This window comes from Archocentrus centrarchus, chromosome 2 (assembly GCF_007364275.1).
Source record: "Archocentrus centrarchus isolate MPI-CPG fArcCen1 chromosome 2, fArcCen1, whole genome shotgun sequence".
Lineage (NCBI taxonomy): Eukaryota > Metazoa > Chordata > Actinopteri > Cichliformes > Cichlidae > Archocentrus > Archocentrus centrarchus.
The window spans coordinates 7,193,172-7,220,672 of NC_044347.1; the positions used below are offsets into that span (position 1 = coordinate 7,193,172).

The following is a 27,501-nucleotide window of genomic DNA, read 5'->3' on the forward strand; positions in this document are numbered from 1 at the left end:
TTTTTTTTTTTTCTTCACTTTTATAGCCCGTCATGTCTGTCAGTTTTCGCAATCGGAATGATGATCCAAATGCTCTGGTGTACCAAACATATTTGCTTTTACAAGAATAGCTCTGTAAGTTTTCAATGCTTAATGTTTGTATTTTAATTTTATTTTATTTATTTATGCCAGGCCTGACAGATAGAAAGGAAAGGGTAAGAAAAAAAGAGTGAGAAAGAGAAAAGAAAAAAAAAAAACACCAAAGGGGAGAAAAAATAATCAAAGAACAACATACATACATACACACACATATCTGTACACATGCATATACATATACACACAATCCTGCTGTTGCCTGCAATAATGTGTGTATGCGCCTCTGTCATGGAACGTACTCACCAATGAGGGCAAGAAACTGCAACCACGCCCCCCGTGATCCAGAGGCGAACAGGGAAGGACCCAGGGGACGTGACCTATTCACGGCCCACTAGGAGCTCAGAAGACAGGAGGCCACACATCCCGATGGCAACCGCACGCACACCCCAGAGGGGGAAGGAGGGAGACCCCAAACGGAGCCCCCACAATCAAAGGGCAAGAGTCCAAAGAGCCAGAGGCAATGGGCAGCCAACCCCACACGCATGCTGGCACCCCCCGAATGAGCTGAGAATGCGGCCCTGAGGCCCCAGGTGCCCGCCAGCCGCCCGACACCCAGCAGAGCCCCCCCCACGCCAAAGAGGCCCGAGCCACCACCAGGCCACAACCGCCAAGAGAGTGGGCCAAGAGCCACGCCAAGACATTCAGCCATGAACCCCGGGACCCACGGGCACCCAGCACTCCAGGGGCGGCAGTGACTATCAGCGGGGAGCAGCGGGAAGTGGTATGGAGTGATAGGGAGGGGTGACTCCCACCGTCCTCAACCGTGTCCCACAGGTGCCAAAGCTCAGCAAGCCACAGACCCAGGCCCTGCTGTCCACACACACACACACACACACATACACACACACACACACACACACACACACACACACACACACACACACAGGTCATATACTCATACTCACAGATATGACCGTTACACATTCATGCGTACACACACAAAGCATACATGGCACCTGCTCACCCACCAAGTGTGGGGTGAAACTGAAACTGGGGTGTGGAAAGACCCGCCCACCCCCTCCTTCCACTCAACGTGTTTGGAGTGATGTGTTGGGTGTATGTGAGTGTACGGAGTGGGAAGAATATGTATGGCTGTGTGAAAGCTACAGTACTATTAAAATTGGAGGGACAGATGTAATATGAGCACTGAGCAACAGCACCCATCCACATCCACAAGGCCCTCAATGTCTAAGATGTAAATAAAATTGAGGACAAGTGGGGCCACGTCAGCAGCTCCACACACTTACCACTGTGTGACACACCTGCCCCCCAAGACCCTATGTGTACTATGACGTGTTGTGAGCTGTATGATGTAATTAAAAAGGCAGAGTGGGACATCACGCAACATAGCGAGCAGAGCCGAAGAAGTGGCCCTACTCACTGCAGTACAAGCCCCCCCCCCCCCCCCCCCCCCGCAAAGACCCTACGTGTGTGTGATGTAATGTTTGACTGATGCTACTTTCCCACTGCCGAGGAGCCGGTTCGTGTGCCAGTGCTCGTGCTTTTCCCAACGAACCGGCGAAACGCTTAAGAATGGACCCGCGTTCCCACCGCGTTTCTGTGAACTGCTCCTTTACGTATGAGTGTGGGCGGGTCCTCTGGACACAGAAGCCGAAGCGCACAAACGTGGGAGAACACGCTCCCTTTTCTTGTGCTGCAAATACGTTTTATGGTCCAAAGCAAACTACTGCAGCATCTGTGTGCAGCACAGAGGTAAACACAGACAGCGATTAGAGCAATACAACAAGTACGCACTTTGTGTCCTTTTATCTGTGATACGAACTGATACAAAGCAGCAAGTTTAGCCTTAGAGCCCAACCTAATTGACAGCCTTGAAAATCGCTTTGCTTTTCTTATGTAATACACATGTAATATGATAGAAATCTTGATGTTGAGATGGTAGAGTCACGCCCTTCTGCCGCTTTCGTCAAGCGTTCTTGGTTCGAGACCAGCTAGTTTGCGGGGCCAGAATTAAATTCGATTTTCGGCCGAGCACCTAGTGCTTCTGGTGGAAAACCCGCCAAACGGTTCAAATTACGGCACGGGCTCCGGAACCCTGTTGGTGGGAAAGAGGCCTGAGTGGGAGGAGGGGAAGGGCCAGGATATATATGACCGAGAGGTAGAAAACTACCCCCGGAAGAAGAGAGCCAGCAAACTACTGGCTCACTAATCACCCCAGTTCCCTACCACCGTGCAGGGAAGGCAGGTCCAGGGCCTGAAGTGGCCACAACCCCCAAGGCACCACTGTGCCGAAGGCCAGCACACACAGCCCACACCACAGACAAGCACGACACCAAAACACATACCCCCACACACACAAAAGACAACAAATATCACACACACACAGGTCCCGAGTCCAGGACTAACCGGCCCCCTGTGGGAAACTACTGCTTCCTCACCTGAGTGCCCCACCAGGTGAGGAAGGATGTGCGGGCACCCCAGAATCCTGGAATGACGGCCAGACATCTCGACGTGGGCCAACCCACCCCACTCAACGGTGCGCCCAAGGGGGCACAGACCCCCCCAAGTGCAGGGAGGGGCCCAACCAGGAAACAAGCGACCCCGGGCACCAGGGCCCCAGACCCCCACCCTGACCCCCACGGAAGAAGCCGGCCAACCAGCCTGGGGCCAGCACCCACCACCACGGGCACCCCAGTCCCCACACCCCAAGACAATAAGAGCACCCGTCCAAGTCCCCACCACCAACAACCAGGGCCTGCACACAGAAACCACAAAACGGCAGTCACCGTCTTCAGTCCAAGAGCCGTCAGACACCCGAATCCCTGGCCCACCCCCAGCCACCCACTGGGCACATTGCGAGACGAGACTACAGCCGATCACCCCCACTTGTTGATCAGTGGGGACCAGAGAGATTCAAATTTGTCCAACTGGTTTTTAGAGGTGGCAGACATTCTTTCCAGACTAATGTGCTCTAAAAGTAAATTCCTAAAATGAGAAACAGACAATTTTTGGATTTCCAAATCATGAGGATAGTTCTTACTGCCTTATGCATCGCTAAGAAAACTGTGTGATATATTTGCTTCCATGTTTAATTCACCCACCTAAAACGCACAGTTTTGGTGATGCTGGGATACCACAATTAAAACTTGGATAAGTCTTCACATATCCTCTGCCAGAACCTCTGAACAGGTGTACAAAGACCATATAGCGTGCATATACTTTTCAGCATGATTGCCTGAACAGTGGGTGCATATATTTCTGTCTCTGAGGCCCATTTGGAACATCCTGTGTCCTGTATAGTGTATTCTATGGAGAGTTTTGTATTGTACGAGTTGTAAATTTGGACTTTTATTCATTTTGAAAGTGTTTAAACATATCTGTGTCCAGAAGTTTTCATCTGGGTTGTTAGAAAGATCCCGCTCCCATTTTGTAGTTGGGAGGGAAATTGAATCATTAATTTTTAATAACATTTTTGATAATATTTATACCCCTAAATTGTTAAGAAATTCTGTTACCAATACAGGGATTTCTAATTTAAGAGTATTTAAATTAAACCTTACCCATATGATGGACCTTAATTGCTGATATTCAAGAAATTTGCTGTTACCAATTCCATATTTTGTAATAAGTTCCTCAAATGAAATAATGGTTCCATTCTTTATTCCTTTCTCTTGCCATGCTGAAAAATTCAGTACTGTCTTTCTCTGACATATCTGGATTGTTCCAAATGGGTGTCAGTTTACATGGGATAAGTGAAGCCTTAGTTATCTTTAAAAATTCCCACCAGGCTATCAGAGAGGTGTTTATGTTAAGACCTTTAAAGCAGTTATGTTTAATACTGGAGCTAATCAGAATCAGGCTTTATTGGCCAAGTATGCTCACACATACAAGGAATTTGTTTTTGGTTACACAGATGCTTGCAGTGCACGAAAAATACAATAAAAATGTTATTCAGACAGCTCACTCTCCTTACACACACATTCATTCCCGTAACTATAGAAAACATTGTAAACATTTAGCATGTGCAATTTACATTGTAATTTTAAAAAGGTGCATTATAAAAACTATAGAAAATATAACATATATAAATAAGAAATTGAAGTAAAGGTGAAAATCCTGTGTATGCCATTACATAAATTAAATAGGTATTTTTTGATATGCAAGTGTCCCAAGTATTAACAGTTCAGTAGTGTTCAATTGTTCATGAGAATAATGGAAGTTGGAAAAAAGCTTCTCTGTAGCCTGGTCGTTCGGGTCTTCATATGGCTGAAGCGTCGGCCTGATGGAAGGCACTGAAACAGGTGATGACCAGGGCGAAACGGGTCAGTGATATTTTCTCTGCACGCTTCCTGGTTCTGGAGGCATGCAGGTCCAGCAGTGTGGGCAGCTTTACACCGATGGGCCTCTCTGCAGACTTGATAATGCGCTGCAGTCTCTTGGTGTCATGTTTTGTGATAGCGCTGCCCCACACTGTGATGTATGTGGTGATGATGGACTCTATGAAAGGTAAGTCAGAGATTTTCACTTTTCCACAGTGTGTTTGTTCTAAATCCAGCCATGGGTTGTCTAATGAATCTGATGTGATCCACCTTGAAAGACACTGCAATCTATTGGCTAAGAAATAGTGATAAAAGTTTGGAAGTTCTAGACCACCACTGCATTTTAGCTTTTGTAATGTCTTCAAACTTATTCTTGAGGTCTTATTTTTCCATAAAAATTTTGAAATATTTGCGTCTAGTGACTTAAACCAAACAGGTTTATTAGGGATCAGTGAAAACAGAATTGATTTTAGGCAGAATCATCATTACTGTTGCAAATCTCCCCATGAGAGATATAGGTAGAGAGTTCCAACGTGTGAGGTCATCCTCTAATCGTTTTTAGTAGAAGAATATGATTCAACCGTACCAGGACTGACAACCTGGGGGGAAAATTTATACCTAAATATCTAATGTTGCCTGATTGTAGTGAGGTAGTGGTGGTATTCTGATAGTTACAATTCAAAAGTAAAACTGCTGATTTATTCCAATTGATGGAGTAGTCTGATATAGATGAGAACTTATCTATAAGTGTGATTGTCTTCAGAAGAGTGGTTTGTGAATTCCCAAGGAAAAGTAATACATCAGCATAAAGGCTTATCTTATGGTCTGTGTTCTCTGTTTGAATTCCTTTATGTAGTGATTCAAAAGAGAAGCACCGTGGCAATTAAAGACTTGATTCTACTGGTGCGACCTCTAAGTACAATGATGCAGGAATAAGTCCAGAATTAATGGAACAAGAGGTCGGTCTCAGGAAATAAACAAGGCTTTATTGTTTAAAATAATTTATAATAAAAAAATAAACCAAATCTGGTACTAACAACTTATAAGTACTGGCAGTGGTGTACCAAGCCAGGCAAGTAGCAAACACCTGAGAGCAACGACTCAATCTCACCAACAGGAGGCATAAAAAAGAGTGCCTAAAAACCAATCTACTATGAATACAACCCCACAAGGACACTGCATGCACTAAGCGTCTTGCTAAAACTGGCACACTGCGACCACTATTATACACAACAAGTTAGTATGCACACACCTTTTAAAAGATCAGCTTCTTAATAGTTAGCAGCCTCCACTCAGGGATTGCACATTGCCCAATGGTACTGTACCACAACCATATACATAGCACAGATGGATAAAATACCAAGCTAAAACCAGCTAAAACCCAACTAGAGAGGAGCGGCAATAAAAATGGGAGGAGGGAACAAAAACAAAACCAAGAACAACAAGCAAAATGAAAAAGGGGACAGTGACAATGTGCCTGGGTCCAGTGTTCTGCAAAACATACACTTTCATTACATGTCAGTGTATGTGCTTAACGCCATTTAGTTCTTTGAAACATTACACAGAAATGTCACACCTTACACGACATAAGTTTGCCACCCCATACGATGTTTTGTACTACAATAGCTGCAAGGAAACCACAAAATAAATATCACGCCTGTCCATTTTACTCAGTTCAAAAGCTAGAATTATTCTGTTCATACCTTAATTGTTATGGTGGACAGCATATTCCCATGGTATACGAGTGACACCCAAATCCTCCACCTCTCTTATTTTTCACACTCCTAAGAGTAAACAACGTATGAACAATATTCATGCTATCAGCCAGATCAATTTAAGTTTCCAACTGCCATACTGCAGCTACTCATCTGTCAGCACTTCCAGGTCAGCACAGAGAAGAAAGATCAGCAGCTACTACTAGTTCCCCTCTTATACTCTCCCTGCTATCCCCTGGGTCCTAAAACCTCCCTGTTACATTTAATATCTACATTATGTTGGATTGTTGCTGCTAGTGGTTCAATGAAAATGACAAAAAGTGAAGGAGAAAGTGGGCAGCCCTGCCTGGTGCCTCTCTGCAGACTGAAGCTTTGGGAAATAAGATCATTTGTCCTAACACGTGCATTTGGAGAACTGTATAGTGTTCTGATCCAGTTTATGAAGGATGAACCAAATCCAAATTTGTGTAGAACTGCTAACAGAAATTTCCATTTTACCCGGTCGAATGCTTTCTCTGCATCTAAAGAGACAATTGTGGTTTATATTTTGTTAATGGAGCAGTAATCTATTATATTTATTAGTCAGCGTGCATTATTAGCTGAGTGCCGACCCTTGATAAAACCTGTTCGGTCTGGATGTATAATAGATGGAGTGATTTTTTTCTAACCAACCTTCTGGCAAGGAATTTGCAAATTATTTTAAGATCTACATTAATCAGAGAGATTGGTCTGTAGCTGGATGGGAGTGTGGGGTCTTTGCCTGGTTTAAGAAGTAGACTAATGTTAGCAGAGTTCATGTTTAGAGAGACCGTGTGATTGCTCTGAATTTGAGCCACCATTCTGAGAAAAGAGGGTTTTAGGACAGACCAAAATTCTTTATAAAACTCTGCTGGAAAACCATCTGGGCCTGGGGCTTTATTATTTGGGAGATGCTGTACTGCTTCGTAAAATTCAGATGGTGAGAAAAGCGAATCAAGAGTCACGGCCTGTTCATCATTTAGTTTAGGTAGATTTATACTGTTAAGAAATTCTTCAATAGCAGTATCAGATGGATTAATCTGTGATGAGTATAAGGCTTCATAAAAGTCTTTGAAACATTTATTTATTTGTTGTGGGTCATGAGTAATGTTACCAGTCGAGTCTTTAATAGAAGGAATAGCTGTTTTTTCTTTATTTAATTTTAACTGGTTGGCCAGGAATTTTCCAGATTTATTTCCATGTTCAAAGTTTTCCAAACACAGCCTCTGCAACAGAAATTGTCTTCTTATCAATTATTTCATTTAACTCCAGTTTCAGTTTCCACAGGTTGTTAATTATATGTTCTTGTGGTGAGGCAGCATAGGCAGTTTATAAAGATTTAATTTTTTGTTCTAGTTCTAACACAAGTGTTTTCTCTTTATTTTTCTTATAATATATTATTTTGCCCATCATTACTGCCTTTCCTGCTTCCCAAAGGACACATGAGAAATCAGAAGGTTTTATTGCCATATGGGTGAACAGGTTCACAACATCAGGAAATTGCTGCGGTGCTTCGTGCTTACATAAAAACAAATAAGTATAAAAAATAAGTATAATTACGCTAAGTCATAATCATTTAGTGCAAAGCAGAAACCAGATGAATGCTAAAGTGACATAATAAAGTGACTGTAAAGATAAAAGAATGTAAACTATAGTCCGGTAATATGTACATGACAGTGCAGTGATCAGTGCAGTCAGACAGGTGCATAAACATAGGGTCATCAGCGTTTGTGGAGGGTGGTGGTAACAGTCTTAGGGTTATTGTTCATGAGTCCAACAACAGAGGGGAAGAAACTTTTCTTATGGAGGGAGGTTTTGGTCCGAATGGACCGTAGCCTCCTGCCTGAGGGGAGAGGGTCAAAAAGTCTGTGCTCAGGGTGAGAGTGGTCGGCTGTGATCCGACCTGCACGCCCCAGTGTCCTGGACGTGTACAGGCCCTGGAGAGATGGGAGGTTGCAGCCAATCACCTTCTCAGCAGAGTGCACAACGCGCTGTAGTCTCTGTTTGTCCCTAGTGGTGGCTCCAGCGTACCACACAGTGATGGAGGAGGTAAGGACGGACTCGATGATGGCAGTATGGAACTGCACCATGGTCCTTACTGGCAAGTTGAATTTCTTCAACTGCTGCAGAAAGTACATCCTCTGCTGGGCCTTTTTGACGACAGAGGTGATGGTGGGCTCCCACTTGAGGTCCTGGGTGATGGTAGTTCCCAGGAAGCGAAATGAGTCCACTGTGGTGATGGGGGTGCCAGTCAGGATGATGGAGGGTAGAGGGGCTGTGTGCTTCCTAAAGTCCACTATAATCTCCACTGTCTTCTGGGCGTTCAGCACCAGGTTATTGTGGCTGCCCCAGGACACCAGACGTTCGACCTCCATCCTGTAGGCAGACTCGTCCCCATCTGAGACGAGTCCAATGAGAGTCGTGTCATCTGCAAACTTAATAAGCTTGACAGACTGGTGGTCAGAGGTGCAGCAGTTGGTGTACAGGGAGAAGAGCAAAGGAGAGAGGACACAGCCCTGAGGAGTGCCGATGCTGATGGTCCGGGAGTCCAAGACATTCTTCCCCAGCCTCACGTGCTGCTTCCTCTTCGTCAGGAAGTCAGTGATCCACCTGCAGATGGGATCATCTGCAGGTTCATCTGAGACAGCTTGTCTTGGAGGAGATCAGGGAGGATGGTGTTGAAGGCAGAGCTGAAGTCCACAAACAGGATCCTGGTGTAGGTTCCCTGGGAGTCCAGATGTTGTAGGATGAAATGCAAAGCCAGGTTGATGGCATCATCCACAGACCTGTTGGCTCTGTAGGCAAACTGCAGGGGGTCCAGAAGGGGTGTAGTGAGGGACTTGAGGTGGGACAGCACCAGACGCTCAAATGACTTCATGACCACAGAAGTCAGTGCCACAGGTCTGTAGTCCTTAAGTCCAGTGATCCTTGGCTTCTTGGGGACAGGAACAATGGTAGCGGTTTTAAAACAGACAGGCACGTGGCAAGCCTCCAGTGAGGAGTTGAAGATGTTCGTGAACAATGGAGCAAGCTCGTTAGCACAGTGTCTCAGTGTGGCAGGTGAGACACCATCTGGACCAGAGATTTCATCTACGCTACATTAGAGTGCATTGACCTCCAAAACACAGTGGTTGCCAAGAGGATTGAGGTTTGCGAAAGTTTGGTGGTTATTTCTGTCCAGAAGTTTTGTATTGGTGGACAGAGCCAGAATGCGTGGAGGTGTTGTCAGTTGTGTTAAGTGTGCATTTTGTGCAAACATCTCAGTTCTTAACAACAAAAATCTATTCCACATTGTCAACTGTCAAATTTCTGCCTTATCCAGGCAGGATATATATATATGTATATGTATATGTGTGTGTGTGTGTGTGTGTGTGTGCTTGTCATAGTACTGGCTAGAATTTAAAACTACTTTCACCCCTGGTTATAATGTTTAAGGTTGTCTTGTAGTACATACTAATGCTAACGGTAGCTACATTCGGTACCGCGGTTACATGCTAATGCTAACGCTAGCTACTTCTGGTACTGCGATTATTGTGGAACTTTGTTAATTATAAGAGTTATGAATGTTAAGCTACTGTTATGTTAAGTCAGTTATCCAGGGTGGATGTAACATTATGAGTGAACATTCTGATTAGTGTAGTGATGTAGTTTGTAGGCATTTCTGATTTGTTTATTCTTTCCTTTGTAGAACCACACACAAACACATCCACAGACCCCCTCTACCTACGTATGCCTGCTTGGTGTATCATTGTCTGTACAGCGCACGGCTGCTTTTCATCTGTTCATAAAGAGCCTGAAATATCTATCGGCATCCTGTTTGTGCTCCTTACCGGCACCCCAAGGGGATATCACCTGAATCCTTACTGGTACAGCGAACCGCACATCAGAGCTATCAAACACTTGCGGAGAGCCTGAAACTCCTTATGGAGAATTTCCAGAATTGAAAGGCAAGCATCGAAACTGGACAGTTTATTGTCTATGGACTCCAAAATATCCACCACTTCACTGGAATGTGAAGAAGCAGCCTGGGGACTCTTCAGGGCAACTCCTCTTGGTGAATGGAGCGCCTTTGTTGCTGGAGGGAGTCGGCGTCTTGTCTGGTTTACCCATGACAACTCGCTCAAAACACTCGTCAATATAAATCTGCACACTGTCCAGGTCCTCTTCGCTGTCCTCCAGTGCGCTTCAGTTAGTGACTATCTAGCTAATAAATTTTATAGCCTTTAAAGTTGTCTATAACTAAGCTGGCTAAGAAAATTAATCACTAAAATGTCTATCACTGACTCGCCGACTTGCTCAATACTGCCGGGATTCGCGTTGAAGTCTCGCGTTATTACAGCATAGTCTTGCCTTGAGAAAAAAGTATTTTAAACTCTATTCTAGATTTAACAGGGAGCCAATGAAGAGAAGTCAATATGGGAGAAATATTTTGCCAATATTTTGGATCAGCTGAAGGCTTTTCAGGGAGCTTTTAGGACAGCCTGATAATAATGAATTACAACAGTCCAGCCTAGAAGTAATAAATGCATGAATTCATTTTTCAGCATCACTCTGATAAAGGATGTTTCTAATTTTAGAAATATTGCGCAAATGCAAAAAAGCGGTCCTACATATTTGTTTAATATGTGCATTGAAGGACATATCCTGGTCAAAAATGACTCCAAGATTTCTCACAGTGTTACTGGAGGCCAAAGTAATGCCATCCAGAGTAAGTATCTGATTCGACACCATGTTTCTAAGATTTGTGAGGCCGAGTACAAGAACTTCAGTTTTATCTGAATTTAGAAGCAGGAAATTAGAGGTCATCCAGGCCTTAATGTCTTTAAGACATTCCTGCAGTTTAACTAATTGATGTGTGTCATCTGGCTTCATTGATAGGTAAAGCTGAGTATCATCTGCATAACAATGAAAAATTGATGCAATGCTTTCTAATAATACTGACTAAGGGAAGCATGTATAATGTAAATAAAATTGGTCCTAGCATAGAACCCTGTGGAACTCCATAATTAACCTTAGTGTGAAAAGAGGACTCCCCATTTACATGAACAAATTGGAGTCTATTAGATAAATATGATTCAAACCACTGCAGTGCAGTACCTTTAATACCTATAGTATGCTCTAATCTCTGTAATAAAATGTTATGTCAACAGTATCAAAGCTGCACTGAGGTCCAACAGGACAAGAACAGAGATGAGTCCACTGTCAGAGGCTCTAAGAAGATCATTGGTAACCTTCACTAATGCTGTTTCTGTACTGTGATGAATTCTGAAACCTGACTGAAACTCTTCAAATAAACCGTTCCTCTGCAGATGATCAGTTAGCTGTTTTACAACTACTCTTTCAAGAATCTTTGAGAGAAAAGGAAGGTTGGAGATTGGCCTATAATTAGCTAAGACAGCTGGGTCAGTGATGGCTTTTTAAGTAGAGGTTTAATTACAGTCACCTTGAAGGCCTGTGGTACATAGCCAACTAATAAAGACAGATTGATCATTTTTAAGATAGAAACATCAAAAACATATGAGTGGACCTGTGAATTACAGTGTGAAAAATCAATAGAATCCATGTCTCCATACAATGAAAAAAATATAGCATTGAGTCAACTTGAAAAAATTGAAGTAATCTGTCACACCTAATATTTTTACATTGACCAAATGTAAATAAATCTTTTCGTGTAACCTAAAATTTTTAAATTCATGTAAACTAATTTATAAAGGTGAAGAGAACCAATTCTTTCAAATTGTTCTAAATTGAAATAAATACATTGGCTTTATTACTTAATGTAAATATTCTACTAAATCTAACCTGAAAATTTTAAGTTGATGTAAACCATGTCGAAATGTTTGAGCATATTATTTTTTTTTTTAAGTTGGCTTGAATAATGTTATAAGTTGTTTATAATGTATATTAAGAATCAAATAAGCATTTCAGAAACTTTTATTTATAAAATTTTGATTTTAACGCAAAACATTTCTTTACATAAACATTTATGGTTCAGTGAACATCCAAAACATTACATATATTTGAAAATGTGTAAACATTAACAGGCATTTTGAACAAAAATGCTTTGCATTATAAATTGAGAGAAAAAAAAACAATTAAAATATGTCTGCAGTTTTAGTTAACATACAGTGGGTACATATTGTCCTTGTCTTCCTAAATGAAGATCAGCAGTTGCCCCCTTTTCAAAATGGTCAACATAAAATATGTTATCAAAAATAATAAAGTGAGAGCTTTTCCAAAAGGAATTATCATCAGTTCCATAACTTTCAAACATATGGGTGGGGAAGGTCCAGCCCCTTTCATGGTCTGAAAAACAAACACTGCAAATCCAATTGCTCTTCAGTTTTTCAGCACAGTGACGATGTCTCTAACACAGGTCGTCATGCAATTTAAATGTCTGAATGCGAACCTCATAAAAGGTAAATGAATGTCTTGAATGTACTGTAGAAGAACCAATGGAAAAGTAAAATCAAGTGACTAGGTCAAATTTAACAGCTGTGAAGTTGGGTAATCGGCCTATAAACCTTTGAGGACATATTTTTTCCGCCAAACTCCATCAGGACTTTTTGAAAGAATTCAAGAGTGTAATGCAGATTTTTGGGATATTTTAGGTTGAGTGCATATATGAGCCCATAGAACATGGCAACAGCTGTTGCAACAGAAGGCACATCATCCAGGACCTGTGTTCCATCGATGATGATCTTGATGTCTTTGGGTGGATGGAAAGGATCCTCTCTCCCAGTGACAAAGATCGCCATGGTTTCCAGCTGCAGTTGGTCATTCTCCTGCTCATCCTGCAGACACACCAAGAAAAAATTATTTATGACAACTAAAAGAGTACAGACCTCTACCAAAGCATAACAGCCTAAATATAAACAGTTCCATTACTTTCTGAAACACTAGACAATTTACCAGATATATACAACAACAAGAGTTCTGTTAAAATTAAATGTATTTGTTTCTCCCACTATGGCATGCCGTTACTTCAATTTGGGCCCAAATACAATAGACAAAAATAAGAGGAGAAAAATAGCTAGTGAAATGTTGAATTTCAACCACAAAAAATGGTCTGTGGATGTTACTAGTGTTAGTGCAACAGATCTCCTTACCTGGTACTCTTTAAAAAGATGCTCAACAGGCTCACCCAGGTAGATCATCAGAGCTTTAAGGACAGCTTCTCTTTTGATGGTGATGTCAACAGTCTGAGTAAGAACAATTGTTATTAATTAAAATCTAACTCACTCCTGCACAAAACAACTATTCAGCTATAAATCCCACTGAGTCTTCTCAGATACCTCATCTACAATTTGTAAGATCCTGGAGGTCTGCTCTTTCACACGTCCTCCCTTCCTCCTAATGACCTCCAGCAGTTTGGTGGAGCGCTTGTCTAATTGCGCAAAAAACTTAGCCTCCAAAAGAACTGTTGTAATTCGCAGGAACTCAGCATTGATCTGCAAAACAAAAATGAGCATGCAGACAGAACTGAAATTTTCTTTCAAAAAACATCTATGGGATTGATCACACTGCTTCAAGATCAGCTTTTTTTGAATGTGCAATTAATATTAATAAATTTATCTCTTCTCAAAAATTGCTTATCTTTATTCTTACAGTATAACCATTAGTACATGAATAAACTAACTGCTCAGAAGAACAACAACAAAGCATACCTCTTCCATTAGGAAAAGTGCTGGCCATCTCACCAAAATTTCTTCAGCAGTTGGCTGCTTCTGTACGATTTCCTGTCTTCGGTATCCAAATGTCTTTGCCATCTTTGCTTTTACTGTTTGCTGGTTGTTTCTTTTCTGCATTTCTGCCAAAAGGGAAATCCTCTCTTGTTCCAAGCTTTCTGTAGTCTCACCAATTGGAAAAGATGGAAAATGGTGGACCTCAGCTCATCTAGGTCTCTTCATATTCTTTGCCGGAAAGGCATCCCCTGGAATTTTTGCTTTTAAAGAATTCACTGTGAGCTCAGCAGACGTGCCATGTGCCTTGAGTTGGGTCCGGTAGTTGGCCATTTTTATCTTGAGCCTCTGTTTCCACCCATAGCTCTGATTGAAAGATCCTGGCTCTCTAAGGCAGGGGTGCTTTCTTGTGAGTGCCTCAGCAACATCACTGTAGTGACCATCTTCAGGATATGGTGTGTATGCATACATACTTTCAGCTAATTTCTCCAATATGTCTGACAACATTTTTGAACTAGGAGTCAGTTTTGTTTGGCTTTTCATGTACTCCACATTTGCCTTCTGCAGTTGGCATTCTGTGTCATAGGAGAAGTTTGGGATTTGGAACACTCGTGGCCACTGTGTCCTTAGTGAGTCTGGTGAGGGGCTGGTGAGGAGTCATCACTGTCCAGGCCACTTACAGAAGTGTTGCTACTTACTGAGGGATCAACCGGGTACAAGACAACAGTTGTGGTATCAGGGTCTAACTGAACAACTTTGAGAATTGTAAGATCCCTAATCACAGATGTAGAGGTCAGATTCACAAATATGTTTCCAAAATCGGTGTCCTTATACTGCAGCCTTATGTGTCCCTCTAATCCACACGCATTCTTAACCTCATCAATAAGCTCTTCCAATGAGTTTGGAATCCCTTTGCGCAGCTCCATTCTTACGCTGTTGTCTTCACTTAAAATGATCAGCAATCGAACAGGTGCCATGTCTGCCATGGTGCTCTGAGAGAGGGACAGAAAGAAAGACTGTTAAGTCCATTGTTAGCTGCAAGAACCACCACAGTTTCATGTACTCCCATCTTCACTAAAAGACAAACTGTGAATCATGAAAAAATAGACTCGTAGAAGCAGAGAAGAATTTACACTTGAAATAGCCAAATAACATGACATTCTTTTAAATGGAGGACCCAAGCACAGAGAACTTGCAGGTATGCGAAACTTTAATAAGGGTACATTCTATTCTGTAAAATGACTTACAGAATAGAATGTTGGGTAAACCAGACACAGATAGATAACAGGAAAACAGGCAATGCAAGGCAATGAACCAGTGAGGACCATTGTGGATAGAAAAGCTTATATGCTGAGGGAGAGGTGGAAGAGACAAAGGAACCAGAAGAGCTAATCAGGAAAGAATGGTGCACAGCTGAGGGAGAATGCAAGCAAAGGGAAAAGATGAGATGAATATCAGGGAAGGTGAAAGACAGAACAAAGGGAACAGAGGGAGGGAGAAAAAGAAATATAAGAGACCTAAAACTAACTTGAACCATCATCAGAAAGGAACACTAATCTAAGGAAACAAGTCCAAAGCATGCATGATGAAAATAAACACAAGGAAAAAACTAAAATAGCAAGATCTGAGCAAATAGACAAATGATCAAAAGAGGATAACACATTCAGATTTTGTTAAATTATTGTTTTGTTGTCTTTCACTCTAACTGACCTTATACATGTAAAAATCTTTTCAGAGTTATGAGTCACATTCCCCCAACTATGTAGTCCGCCAATGGGTATGGATCTGCTAGGTTGCTTAGGTCAACCAGTTCCACCTCTTCTGTAGGATCTATTTTCAGTTCATAGGCTCTGTAATGTTCCCAGTACCATGCACTCAGTTTTCTGACGATGAAAAGCAGTTCATCCTTGATGACAATCATCTGGATTATTTCCACAAATTCAGGTAGTCCTGCCAATGTGCCATGTGCCAGGATCATTCCATTCCTATAGTTTAGACCACTATAAGTCACATTTTTAGCCAAGGAAACAGCATCCAACTCAGGGTGTCTCTGCTTAATAAATGCAATCTCCTCTTTTAATACATCAATGTGAAGGGTCGAAACGCGTGCTACCTCCAGAAGGGATTTAGAATAGCTCAATGTGTGAATGTGATGTGCCATGAGAAACTGATGTCTCTGTGCTAAGGAGAGAAGCACATTTTTAAAGCAGTTTGTATGTCTCAGAACTCTTTTGAAGCTGTGCTTCGCTTCGAATCGCATGGTCCATAATGCAACCAATTGCCCAAACTCACATATTAACTGAGGATAATGTTCTAAGAAATGATGTTTAGGCAGAAAATTTGACTCTGGGAAAACTTCTTTAAATCTAACTCTGTGTTCGGAGATCTTAAAGTTCAAATATGCAATTGATTCCTGAGTCTGAACTGGAGAAACAACAACTTCCACAATGTCCTTCAAGTCAAGAAGAAGTTTCAAGGCTGGCTCATCAGAGGGCACTTTTTGTCCAAGTAGTAGAGGGAAAAATCTTATTAAATTCCAGTTTTCATGTGCGTTTCCACCGATTTGTTTTCCTGGATGCATAGGTCAGGGGAACAGAGTATTGGCCAATTTGTCTTATCAGTCCATTTATAGTTAAAACCTTCGATCACCTTGTTTAAACAGTCCAAAGTAAAATACCTTTTGGAAATGAACACAGTGAGACAGAGAAATATTTCAACAGGTACTATTCCCTCAAATAAATCATGGACAATGTCTGGAGGGAAACCACTACTCACATTGAAATTTGAGAGTTTTTCTTCCAGAACACATTTACTCTTAACACCACAACAGTTATTTATAGAATTTTCCTCTAGGAGTTTCAGATGATTTTTGTGACTCTCCTCAGTTCTCAGAGTGAAACCTCCAGCTCCAACTTTCTTTTCTTGAATTTCTAACTTATCTACTATACAAAACCTACAAAAATATCTGCCAGAAAAACTCTCTACAAAACCAGCAATACTGTGTGCGCTGAGGTTGTCTGCAACAACACACTGCAATGTCCCCTTCATAGCTTTCCCCAACTTACCTACATAAATCCCATGTTGTTCCAATGTTATGAGTTCAGTAATCAAAGGCTCCAACACTTTTTCAAAACCATAGACCTTGACATCATTGCTATTGATTAATGCAGCCAAATGGATAGAGGACAATGAGGAGTGACAACCAGGAGGCAGATTGCCTAAAACCCAATACAAGGCACAGATTTTTTTTTTCCTTGATGTACCAAGAGGATTACATATTTCATAGTCAACATACAAAATCAAAGAAATTGCACAGTCCTCTGTGAGAACAGCATTTTTTTAAGATGAAGTCCATCCCAAAATGATCTGTAAACCTGTTTATCACTCTCCACTGGATGATATTTTTCTTTTAAATTTATAGCCTTATTTAGTATAGTTTCACAATTTAAAAGTTGCTGCAAGGACTTTAGTAAAGGTACATATTGAAAAGATTTTCTATTTTTTGGTCCAATACATATTCAATAGGTTCCACAACGTTAAAGTTTCTTATGTAGTATGCCTTTCGTTTCCAAGCTGTTGACAGTGGACCATGGTTTCCTATAGCCGATTGAATGGGATTAAAAGTACAAAGTACAGCGGCTAACTCTTTAACAGATTCATCAACTCTGCAATTATTATCGTGTAAGAAGTTGAATATAGTCTTTTGAGTAACTGGCACAGAAGCAGTCCCAATTAAATATTGCAACTCTTCAAGGAGTTCATTTACAGCCGCACTTGGCACCAGAAAAGAGTGTTCCAACTTAAGACTGAAGCTAATTTTAGTTCAATAACCTTTAGTAAATCAGTTAATTCTTCATGGAGGAAATTCTTCTGATGGAAAATCATCATCTGACTGCTCAGTAGCGCCACCTTCAAATGATTCTACAACAGCAAAATTGTCAACAGACCCACCAACAATTCCTGGCTTAAAATTGTGAATTGTGTGGGGGGTATGTTTTCTCCATTTGTGAGTTCTGAAAGCACCATAAAGATTTGTTTTATATGAACAATCAACAAACATGCAATTTACAGATTCATGATTCTTTAGGTGTATTCCAATGTGCTGAAAATAGTCTGTCTCCGTTGAAAGGTGATCGTTGTCACAGATGTAGCACTTGAATAGTGAAGTACTATCTTTCTGTGAGGATTTTTGAGGACGATGGGATCTGCTTAGATGGGTCAATAAAGCTTTCCATGTCTTGCACGTGCATGGACATTTCTCATAAATGCAGGGATAAGCATAGCCTCGTTCATAATGTTGATGATCAAGTTTGTAATGTTTTAGAAGTTCAGATCTTCTTGAATATGAATGTCAGTCTTTACATTTCCACATAACTGAGGAAAAACACAAGGGGTGAGGTGTAAGGAGAACAGGGTTATCAAAGGATGATCCAATTATCACAAATGCACATTGTACAAAGAACTTACCACAGGTTGACCCAGAACTTCCAAGTTGGTTTCACAGCACAAATACAGTGTAACTGGTGGACACTTTCTGAAGTTAAAAGAGAAAAGATTATTTAACATTGAGTATTTTAATTTTACATTAACACACTTTCTCGCTGTGATTTAAAAAAACAAACAAAAAAAGAGCATACCATTTTTATTGTTATACATACCAATATCATCCTGTTTCAAGACACCTCGCTTGTATAAAAAAATGCTTAACAGTGTACCTTTAAAATTGAGCGCCTTCACATGGATTCTGTGGTTCAGAAACCTATTTGAGTTATATTTGAGTCAATTAATTATTTAGCACCACTGTCAGACTCAATACATAATCCTAACTAGCTATCTGTGCATGCCTTTTGTTAGCTGATGCTCCACCGCTGAGGTGCCGGTTCGCGTGCCAGTGCTTGCACCTGCAAACAGCTTAGGCTTTTAAAAGCTGAGGCTTTTAAAAGTGGGGACAAAGACTGCTACAAAGAGGCCAAGTACAGGTTTAGCAAGGAAGTGGCCACTGCTAGATCACATCACTCTGAGAATATACAGCAGCAGATCTCAGAGAACGACGCGGCCTCTGTATGGAAAAGTTTTAGGCAGATTACCAACTACAAGCCTAAAACCCCCCACTCCACAGACGACCTACAAACTGCAAATAGACTGAACGAGTTCTATTGTCGTTTTGATGGTCAGTTCAGCAGCCTTCACACCTCCACCAGTCCCAACTACAATACAGCCAACACAAATATTCACCCCCCAACCTCCCCCACTCCCCACACCTCAGAGAAGCCCACATCATCAAGGACTCCCACCCCAGAGTCCCCCTCCTCCCCCACCCCCACAGTCTTTTGTATTCAGGAGGACCAGGTGCTAAAGCAGTTCAGGAGTGTCAAAGCTCGCAAAGCTCCAGGTCCAGATGGTGTCTCACCTGCCACACTGAGACACTGTGCTAACGAGCTTGCCCCATTGTTCACGAACATCTTCAACTCCTCACTGGAGGCTTGCCACGTGCCTGTCTGCTTTAAAACCGCTACCATTGTTCCTGTCCCCAAGAAGCCAAGGATCACTGGACTAAATGACTACAGACCTGTGGCACTGACTTCTGTGGTCATGAAGTCATTTGAGCGTCTGGTGCTGTCCCACCTCAAGTCCCTCACAGCCCCCCTTCTGGACCCCCTGCAGTTTGCCTACAGAGCCAACAGGTCTGTGGACGACGCCATCAACCTGACTCTGCACTTCATCCTACAGCATCTGGACTCCCAGGGAACCTACGCCAGGATCCTGTTTGTGGACTTCAGCTCTGCCTTCAACACCATCATCCCCGATCTCCTCCAAGACAAGCTGTCCCAGATGAACGTGCCAGATCCCATCTGCAGGTGGATCATTGACTTCCTGATGAACAGGAAGCAGCACGTGAGGCTGGGGAAGAATGTCTCGGACTCCCGGACCATCAGCACTGGCACTCCTCAGGGCTGTGTCCTCTCTCCTCTGCTCTTCTCCCTGTATACCAACTGCTGCACCTCTGACCACCAGTCTGTCAAGCTTATTAAGTTTGCAGACGACATGACTCTCATCGGACTCATCTCAGACGGGGACGAGTCGGCCTACAGGATGGAGGTCAAACGTCTGGCGTCCTGGTGCAGCCACAATAACCTGGTACTGAACGCCCAGAAGACAGTGGAGATTATAGTGGACTTTAGGAAGCACACAGCCCCTCTACCCTCCATCATCCTGACTGACACCCCCATCACCACAGTGGACTCTTTTCGCTTCCTGGGAACTACCATCACCCAGGACCTCAAGTGGGAGCCCACCATCACCTCTGTCATCAAAAAGGCCCAGCAGAGGATGTACTTCCTGCGGCAGTTGAAGAAATTCAACTTGCCAGCAAGGACCATGGTGCAGTTCTATACTGCCATCATTGAGTCCATCCTCACCTCCTCCATCACTGTGTGGTACGCTGGAGCCACCACTAGGGACAAACAGAGACTACAGCGCGTTGTGCACTCTGCTGAGAAGGTGATTGGCTGTAACCTCCCATCTCTCCAGGACCTGTACACCTCCAGGACACTGGGGCGTGCAGGTCGGATCACAGCCGACCACTCTCACCCTGGGCACAGACTTTTTGACCCTCTCCCCTCAGGCAGGAGGCTACGGTCCATACGGACCAGAACCTCCCGCCATAAGAACAGTTTCTTCCCCTCTGCTGTTGGACTCATGAACAATAACCCTAAGACTGTTACCACCACCCTCCACAAACGCTGATGACCCTATGTCTATGCACCTGTCTGATTGCACTGATGTACATATTAGTGGAATATAGTCTACATTCTTTTATCTTTTAATTAGTCTCTGCACTGTATATTTTGTAATTTTGTAATATTGTGCTATAGTTATAGCTCTAATGTCTCTGTATATTTGCAATTTGTATACTTGTATATTGTCTTATAGTTTTTATACTTATTTGTTTTTTTTCTGTAAGCACGAAGTACCGCAGCAATTTCCTAATGCTGTGAACCTGTTCACCCATATGGCAATAAAAACCTTCTGATTCTGATTCTGATTCTGATTCTTAAGAACGAGCCTGCGTTTCCACCGCTTTTCTGTGAACTGCTCTTCGGCTCATGTCAAGCGTTCTTGGTTCGAGACCAGCTAGCTTGCGGGCCCCAGTTGAACCCGTTTTTCGGCCAAGGACCGAGTGCGTTCGCAGTGGAAAACGCGATGGAACCAGCAGCGGAACCCTGTCAGTGTGGTTTCTTTGCAAAGCTGATCAGAACAATTCATAGCACAAGGTTTCTCTACTCACCCCCTGGAACTTATATTATCTCATATTAACTTAGCCCATATAAACCTAAGACAGGATATTTACGTTCGGATATAACAATATTTTATCAGAGTTTAATGCTTACCTCTCAACAGAAGCTGCCCCTTTCTTCAATCCCGTTCTTGCTGTTCCGTAACAACTTCGCACCGAAATGGAAGCTCTGGTTTCAGGCGGAAGTAAAACTATACCGCCAGAACTTAGTTTTAAAGACTGCGCATGAGCAAATCATACTCAACCTAAAAAAAAGTGCTTTCATTGAATTTAAAAAATTCACTTTGGTGCCCTGCTATCAGTACCATTATAGTAAGGTAAAAATTTTTAATTCACCCATAAGCATAAATTAAACAGATTAGTTTGAAAGAGCAAACTAATATTTTTTATTTATTGGAATCCAAATAAACACATTACACTAATGACAGTGCAGGTTTACTTTTTTCAGTGTACACTTTAACACCGTTTCTGTCCAATATTATATTACACTAAAACCCCTAAAACATCACTCAAAAAAACAGTCAAACTTAGTTCGGCTAGATATAAACATGAACTTGAGGCATAAAGACACACAGCAGGGAAACAAATGACGATGCAACAAGGAATAAAGGGAAATACAAACAATATATCCACAGAGGGACAATCAGGGAACAGGTAACAGGTGAGGAGCACAGCTGAACATAATTACAGAGATGAGATGAAGACATGAGAAACAAACAGACACAGGAACACCGACAGAACAGGAGGACATGGAAACACAGGAGGAGTGGGAATCACAACATAACTAAACAATAATCAAGAACAAATCTCAAATAACTAAAGTAAGATCTAAAAATGCAAACTGCAAACCCATCATAAAACTAGAGCAACAACAAACTAAGAAACACAACGAGGGAAATGAAACACTTCAATTACAAACACACAAAACCCTGGACAAACAGACCAGGACTGTGACATCATTAGTTTTAGGGGGCAGTTACTTTTTCACACAGGGACAGGTAGGTTTGGATAGTTTGATTTGATGAATTGAATCATCATTTAAAACCTGCATTTTGTATTTACTCAGGTTATCTTATATTAAATATTTATATATTAAATATATATAAAATATATTAAATATTAATATTAAAACTAGTTTGATCTGAAACATGTAAGTGTGACAAATATAAAAAATCATTAAATCAAGAAGGGGGCAAATACTTTTTCACAGCACTGTAAGCAGTAAGAATGATTGTGACCAATAACACTTTGAAAATGAACTAATGCTGAACATTTGGGATGAGTCATGACTCGTGTGGATCGGCCAATTAGCCCAATACAGGAAGTCTGCAGCAGCTCTGTGTTTAAAGGCTCAGAGTTTCTGATGCTGTGAGTATTACTGGAGCTGCTGGTGAAGAGACTCGCTCTGACTGCCTAACATCCAGGTGCTGACTCCACTATCCTCTGATGATGTCACCAACTAACAACCCTTATAGTTCAGTGTGATCACAGCCACACCGTTAATGTCAGCTCTCCTCTACGATCCTCACTCTTGGTAAAATGACAGGTTATTACTTTAGTGGGCAGAAAAACAGCTCCCAGGGATCCGTTACCTTTAAGGGAGAGAACAACCTGTAAGAACCACTAAAAGATGTAACACATACACAAGTTTGACCTTTACTGTTATAGAAAGAGTTAAAAAGGGAACGTCCACAATTTAGAAATGCAGATAGAATATTTGATTTAAGCAGTTTAGCAAAAGCTCCATCAAATAATAAGAATCACAGAATCAAATCAGCTGAACTTTATCTTAACCAAACTGATCTACTCTGTGCTGATGCTGGTTTCTCTTTCTTTTTTTTTTGCATCACAATTATTTAATAATACAACACTGTAACATACAGGGTAACATGTACTCAGAAGTGAAAGTCATCACTCAGGGTATTTTTTCTAAAAGTGTGGCTCTCTGGCAATCTGGGGTAAGATTATATACTGCAAAAGACAAAATAATAATAATTTAAAATAATCTAAAACAATCTATTACATGATATATATATTTTTATATTCTGGTTTCTGATACTGGTGTTAAGACAGTGGTTCTCAAATCCAGGCCTCGTGGCCCAGTGTCCTGCAGGTTTTAGATGTGTCCCTGATCCAACACACCTGAATCAAATGGCTGAATTACCGTCTCAGTATGCAGTCAAGTTGTCCAGAGTCCTGCTAATGTCTTCTATATTTGATTCAGGTGTTCAAGCACAGACACATCTAAAACCTGCAGGACACTGGGCCACGAGGCCTGGATTTGAGAACCACTGTGTTAAGATGAATGAAAGAAAGGAGAAGGGGTCCACATAGTCTGACATGCATTCCTCTTTGGGCCGTGCCTGAAAAAATCCAAATGGGGAAGTAGTGACTCCACACAAAGTCCTCCAACTCCTTTGACTCTTTAATCCAACACAGCAAAAAATTAGTAGAGAAAAAGTCAAAGGGATCTTTGTCAAGTTTTTATTACACAATAGTCACTTTTGCACCTGATTAAGTTTGAAAATACTAAAACTAATACTGAAACTAACTAAAACTAAACTATAATGTAAAATCCAAAACTATTCTAACCCTGGTTCTTCTTCCTCTCTCTGTGTCTGACTCTTAATGAAGTCTTTCCTCATGTGCACCTTTAAATGATGTCAGCCTCACCAGCAGCACAGTTCAGTGGAGGATGATGTTTAGCTCCCACTTTGGTTCTGCAAAGATTTGATGGGTTGTGATCAAATTAGTTTCAGATGTTCATGTTGTCCTCACAATGAAATATAAGAACTTCAACAATCAGCAGACTTTTAATTTAGTGCCATCATCTGCTCAGACTTCTAGTTTGACCAAAACTTTGATTCAAACCAAAAAGCAGCAAAACTAATGACACTCCCATCAGCCTCAGTCCTACTTTATGTAGATTTGATCATCATTTTGACTTCACTGATTTTATCACTTGTAGACTTTAACATTTAGACTGACTTGGTTATTTTGAACTCCTGTTTCAGTCATTTCATTTTAAACTGATTTGTTGCTGCAGTTTGTTGTCTGCATGCAGCTGCTCTGCTGTTCTCTAAGAGTATCTGTCATGTCTGCAGGCTGTCAGGCTGCCTGATCACAGAAGAAGGTTGTAAGTCTCTGGTCTCAGCTTTGAGCTCCAACCCCTCCCATCTGAGAGAGCTGGACCTGAGCTACAACCATCCAGGAGAGGCAGGAGTGAAGCTGCTGGAGCAGCTGAGACTGGAAACTCTCAGGTATGGAGAGGCCTGTTGCAGCCACAGACAGTGTCTGATAGAGGAGGAAGCTGTACTTCACTCTGGCCCTGTCTGATGACTTCATGCTGGATACGAGTGTTATCTGAACAGTCACACATAGAGGAACCTTTTTACTTTGCTTCTATCAGAAAGTCTGCTTGAACAGAAACAGTAGATATCTGTATGGGGGTCTCAAAGGAGAAAATCTCCATCAACAACAATGGAGCAACCAGTTCAAAGTGATCTCTGCAGAGGAACAGTCTCACATTTTTACCCTCTGACCATCAATGGGATTAAGTTTCATAAATCAATAAATGAGCCTTTCTATTGATTTCCAGTGGCTCATGTTCCTGTTAGGAGAATCTGAAATATTGAGCATCAAAGTCAGTGAGAAAAATCAAAGTGAAGCAGACGAGTATGAGAATCAGAGTGAGTGAAACAGAGCAGGAGAATCCAAAAACAGAAACTAATGAAAAGTGAAGTGACAGATGCTTCATTTGTAGTTCACTGCAGCTGCCTTTGTTTGTGCACTGCAATAATGATCTGATCATTGATCCACTCTGATCATTAATATTCAGACCAAGTAGCAGCACATCAAGGACAGGAAAACAAAAAGTCAGCAGGTCCCTCTGTGATCATTTCCATGCAGAAAAATACAACAAACCTGTTGCATCTTTTTCCAGACCTGTTAATTAACAGCTCACAGAGTCACTGATGTTCTCCATTTAGAACAAACACAAAGAGGACACAATCTGAAAATCAGTGTCTAACAGTGTGTGTCTGAGAGCGATGTAATGTCCATGTGTGCATGCTGAAAGAGACTGTGCTGCTCTGACCCCCCTCCTCCTTTCAGGGTGGAGCCTGCTGGAGTCCGATGGCTGATCCCAGGTCTGAGGAAGTGTAAGTGTGTTTTTAATGTGATTGATGAAAACAAAGCAGCACACATTCAACCATCTTCAAACTGTCACATCACTCATTCACATCTCTGATGTCAGGAGTCATCATCAAAGTGTCAATCAATGAACAGATGATGGATCAATAACTGCAGCTGGATTGTGTTTGTTCTCTCCATCAGATTCCTGTCAACTCACAATCGACACAAACACAGTGAACAGAAAACTACAACTGACTGACAACAACAGGAAGGTGACATATATGGAGGAGGTTCAGTCATATCCTGATCATCCAGACAGATTTGATCATTGGCATCAGCTGCTGTGTAGAGATGGTCTGACTGGTCGCTGTTACTGGGAGGTCGAGTGGAGAGGATGGATTCAAATATCAGTGAGTTACAGAAGAATCAGCAGGAAAGGAGACAGAGATGACTGTGAGTTTGGAAGGACTGATCAGTCCTGGAATCTGAACTGCTCTCGTTATAGTGGTTACTCTGTCTGGCACAACAACAGAGAAACATTCATCTCCTCCTCCTCCTTTGTCTCTAACAGAGTAGCAGTGTATGTGGACTGTCCTGCTGGCACTCTGTCCTTCTACAGAATCTCCTCTGACACTCTGATCCACCTCCACACCTTCAACACTACATTCACTGAACCTCTTTATCCTGGGTTTGCAGTCTGGTTTGGTCAGCCTGGTTCTTCAGTGTCTCTGTGCTGAGTTGAGTGTAAAGAGTGTCCTCCTGTCAGAGAAACTCTGACTGTTGAACAGATAGTTCAGTCTGTACATGTCTGTCTCTTTCACTCACAAACACGTTTTCAGATTCATGGATTCAATCAGTTGATGTTTGAAACTGTTCTCAATGATTCCTTGTAAACTTCTTCCTCTTCAGTCCTTTAAAGATGGAAGCTGCCATTATTCCAGGATCCACATGTTGTTTTTCTGTCTTTTTCCACTCAAAGCTTCACAGTGAATATCAGGATGTTGTGTTTCTCTGAAGCTCAGTTCACAACCCACTCCTCTGCATTTTCAACAAGTCTGAGTTAATTCAAATCATTCCAAATGTTTGATTTCTCTTTCCTAATGGCATTTTTCTAACCTTTATCAAGGAATTTTTCTCATTCAATGAATAAAAGGATAAATGTTTAAAAGTAAACTCCAGTAAGTTAATTATTAAACAGTGGATCAACCAAATAATAAACAATTAAATAACATATTAGACAGAGAGCAATAGATTAGAAAGTACTGACTAACTTCTCAGTCTCAGTGCATCTTATCTATTAAGTTCGGCCACAGTACGTATAATTAGAACATCACCAACGTCACCATGTTCTGTTATGTTGTGGACAAGATTGTTCTGTATGACAAATTAAAACATCTGGAAGAATATGTGCTATATGGCTCTATCGCTGATGAGAGGAATCTGAGTCGTGAAAACCAGCAGTTTACATGTAGCTAGTGGCAGTATAAAACTGTTATGGTTAGCTTAGTGCAGTGCTCTTCTGGGGAGGGAGCCACAGGCAGCTGATGAGGAGGCCTGTCTCTCCCTCAACAAGATTTGCCCACAGGTACATGTGATTCCTTCTGATTCTTTAATAAATTAAATGTCATCACTTCTTAATTAAACTGTTCCAGGTGTCTTCCTCCACAATTAATTGGACACGTTAACACCTTTCCACATACTCTTACTGTTTGACTTATTTTTGGAGGCTGTGATGGAAGGACAGGAAGGAAGCTCTCAGCAGGAGTACATTTTCACAATAAGAGCACATTTGCATGATTTTTGCTTTTGATCTGATCCAGTGACAGAAACATGAACTTCCATATTGATCAGATGTTGATGTGCAGCTCTGTCGTCACTAACTGCTCCTAACAACTCTTCATTGATGGTGATTTGTGGCCCTTTGCTGGTGAGAAGATGAACTGCATGAAGTGATTTGAAATGAGGTTTTTCTAATTGGATGGTTGACTGCTGTTAACCACACTGAGACCAACACTGCTGTCTTCAGCACAAACATTCATGTAGATGAACAGTCACTAAAGACTATTAATGTATATTTGTGTCTTTGACATGTTTCTGTTTTTTACAGAGAAACTCTGGATTTGATTTCTGGATCTTTGCTCTTTTCCCTGCAGTTAGTTCCCACAATGACTTCATGATGTAAATCTCTAATAAACTCATCAAATGAACAGCATGTCTCCCAGTTTTGTGTGTTCTTTCTG

General features: G+C 41.6%; 1 protein-coding gene across 1 annotated transcript in view; it reads left to right on the forward strand.

Moving 5' to 3' along the window:
- LOC115798487 (NLR family CARD domain-containing protein 3-like) overlaps positions 1 to 25,998 on the forward strand; it is a 48,043-nt gene extending 22,045 nt beyond the window's left edge. Inside the window, exons 8-10 of the mRNA XM_030755344.1 lie at positions 24,232 to 24,387; positions 25,241 to 25,287; positions 25,463 to 25,998. Coding sequence (XP_030611204.1) covers positions 24,232 to 24,387; positions 25,241 to 25,287; positions 25,463 to 25,998 — 739 coding nt within the window. The remainder of the gene's footprint in view (positions 1 to 24,231; positions 24,388 to 25,240; positions 25,288 to 25,462) is intronic.
- The last annotated feature ends 1,503 nt before the right edge of the window (positions 25,999 to 27,501 follow it).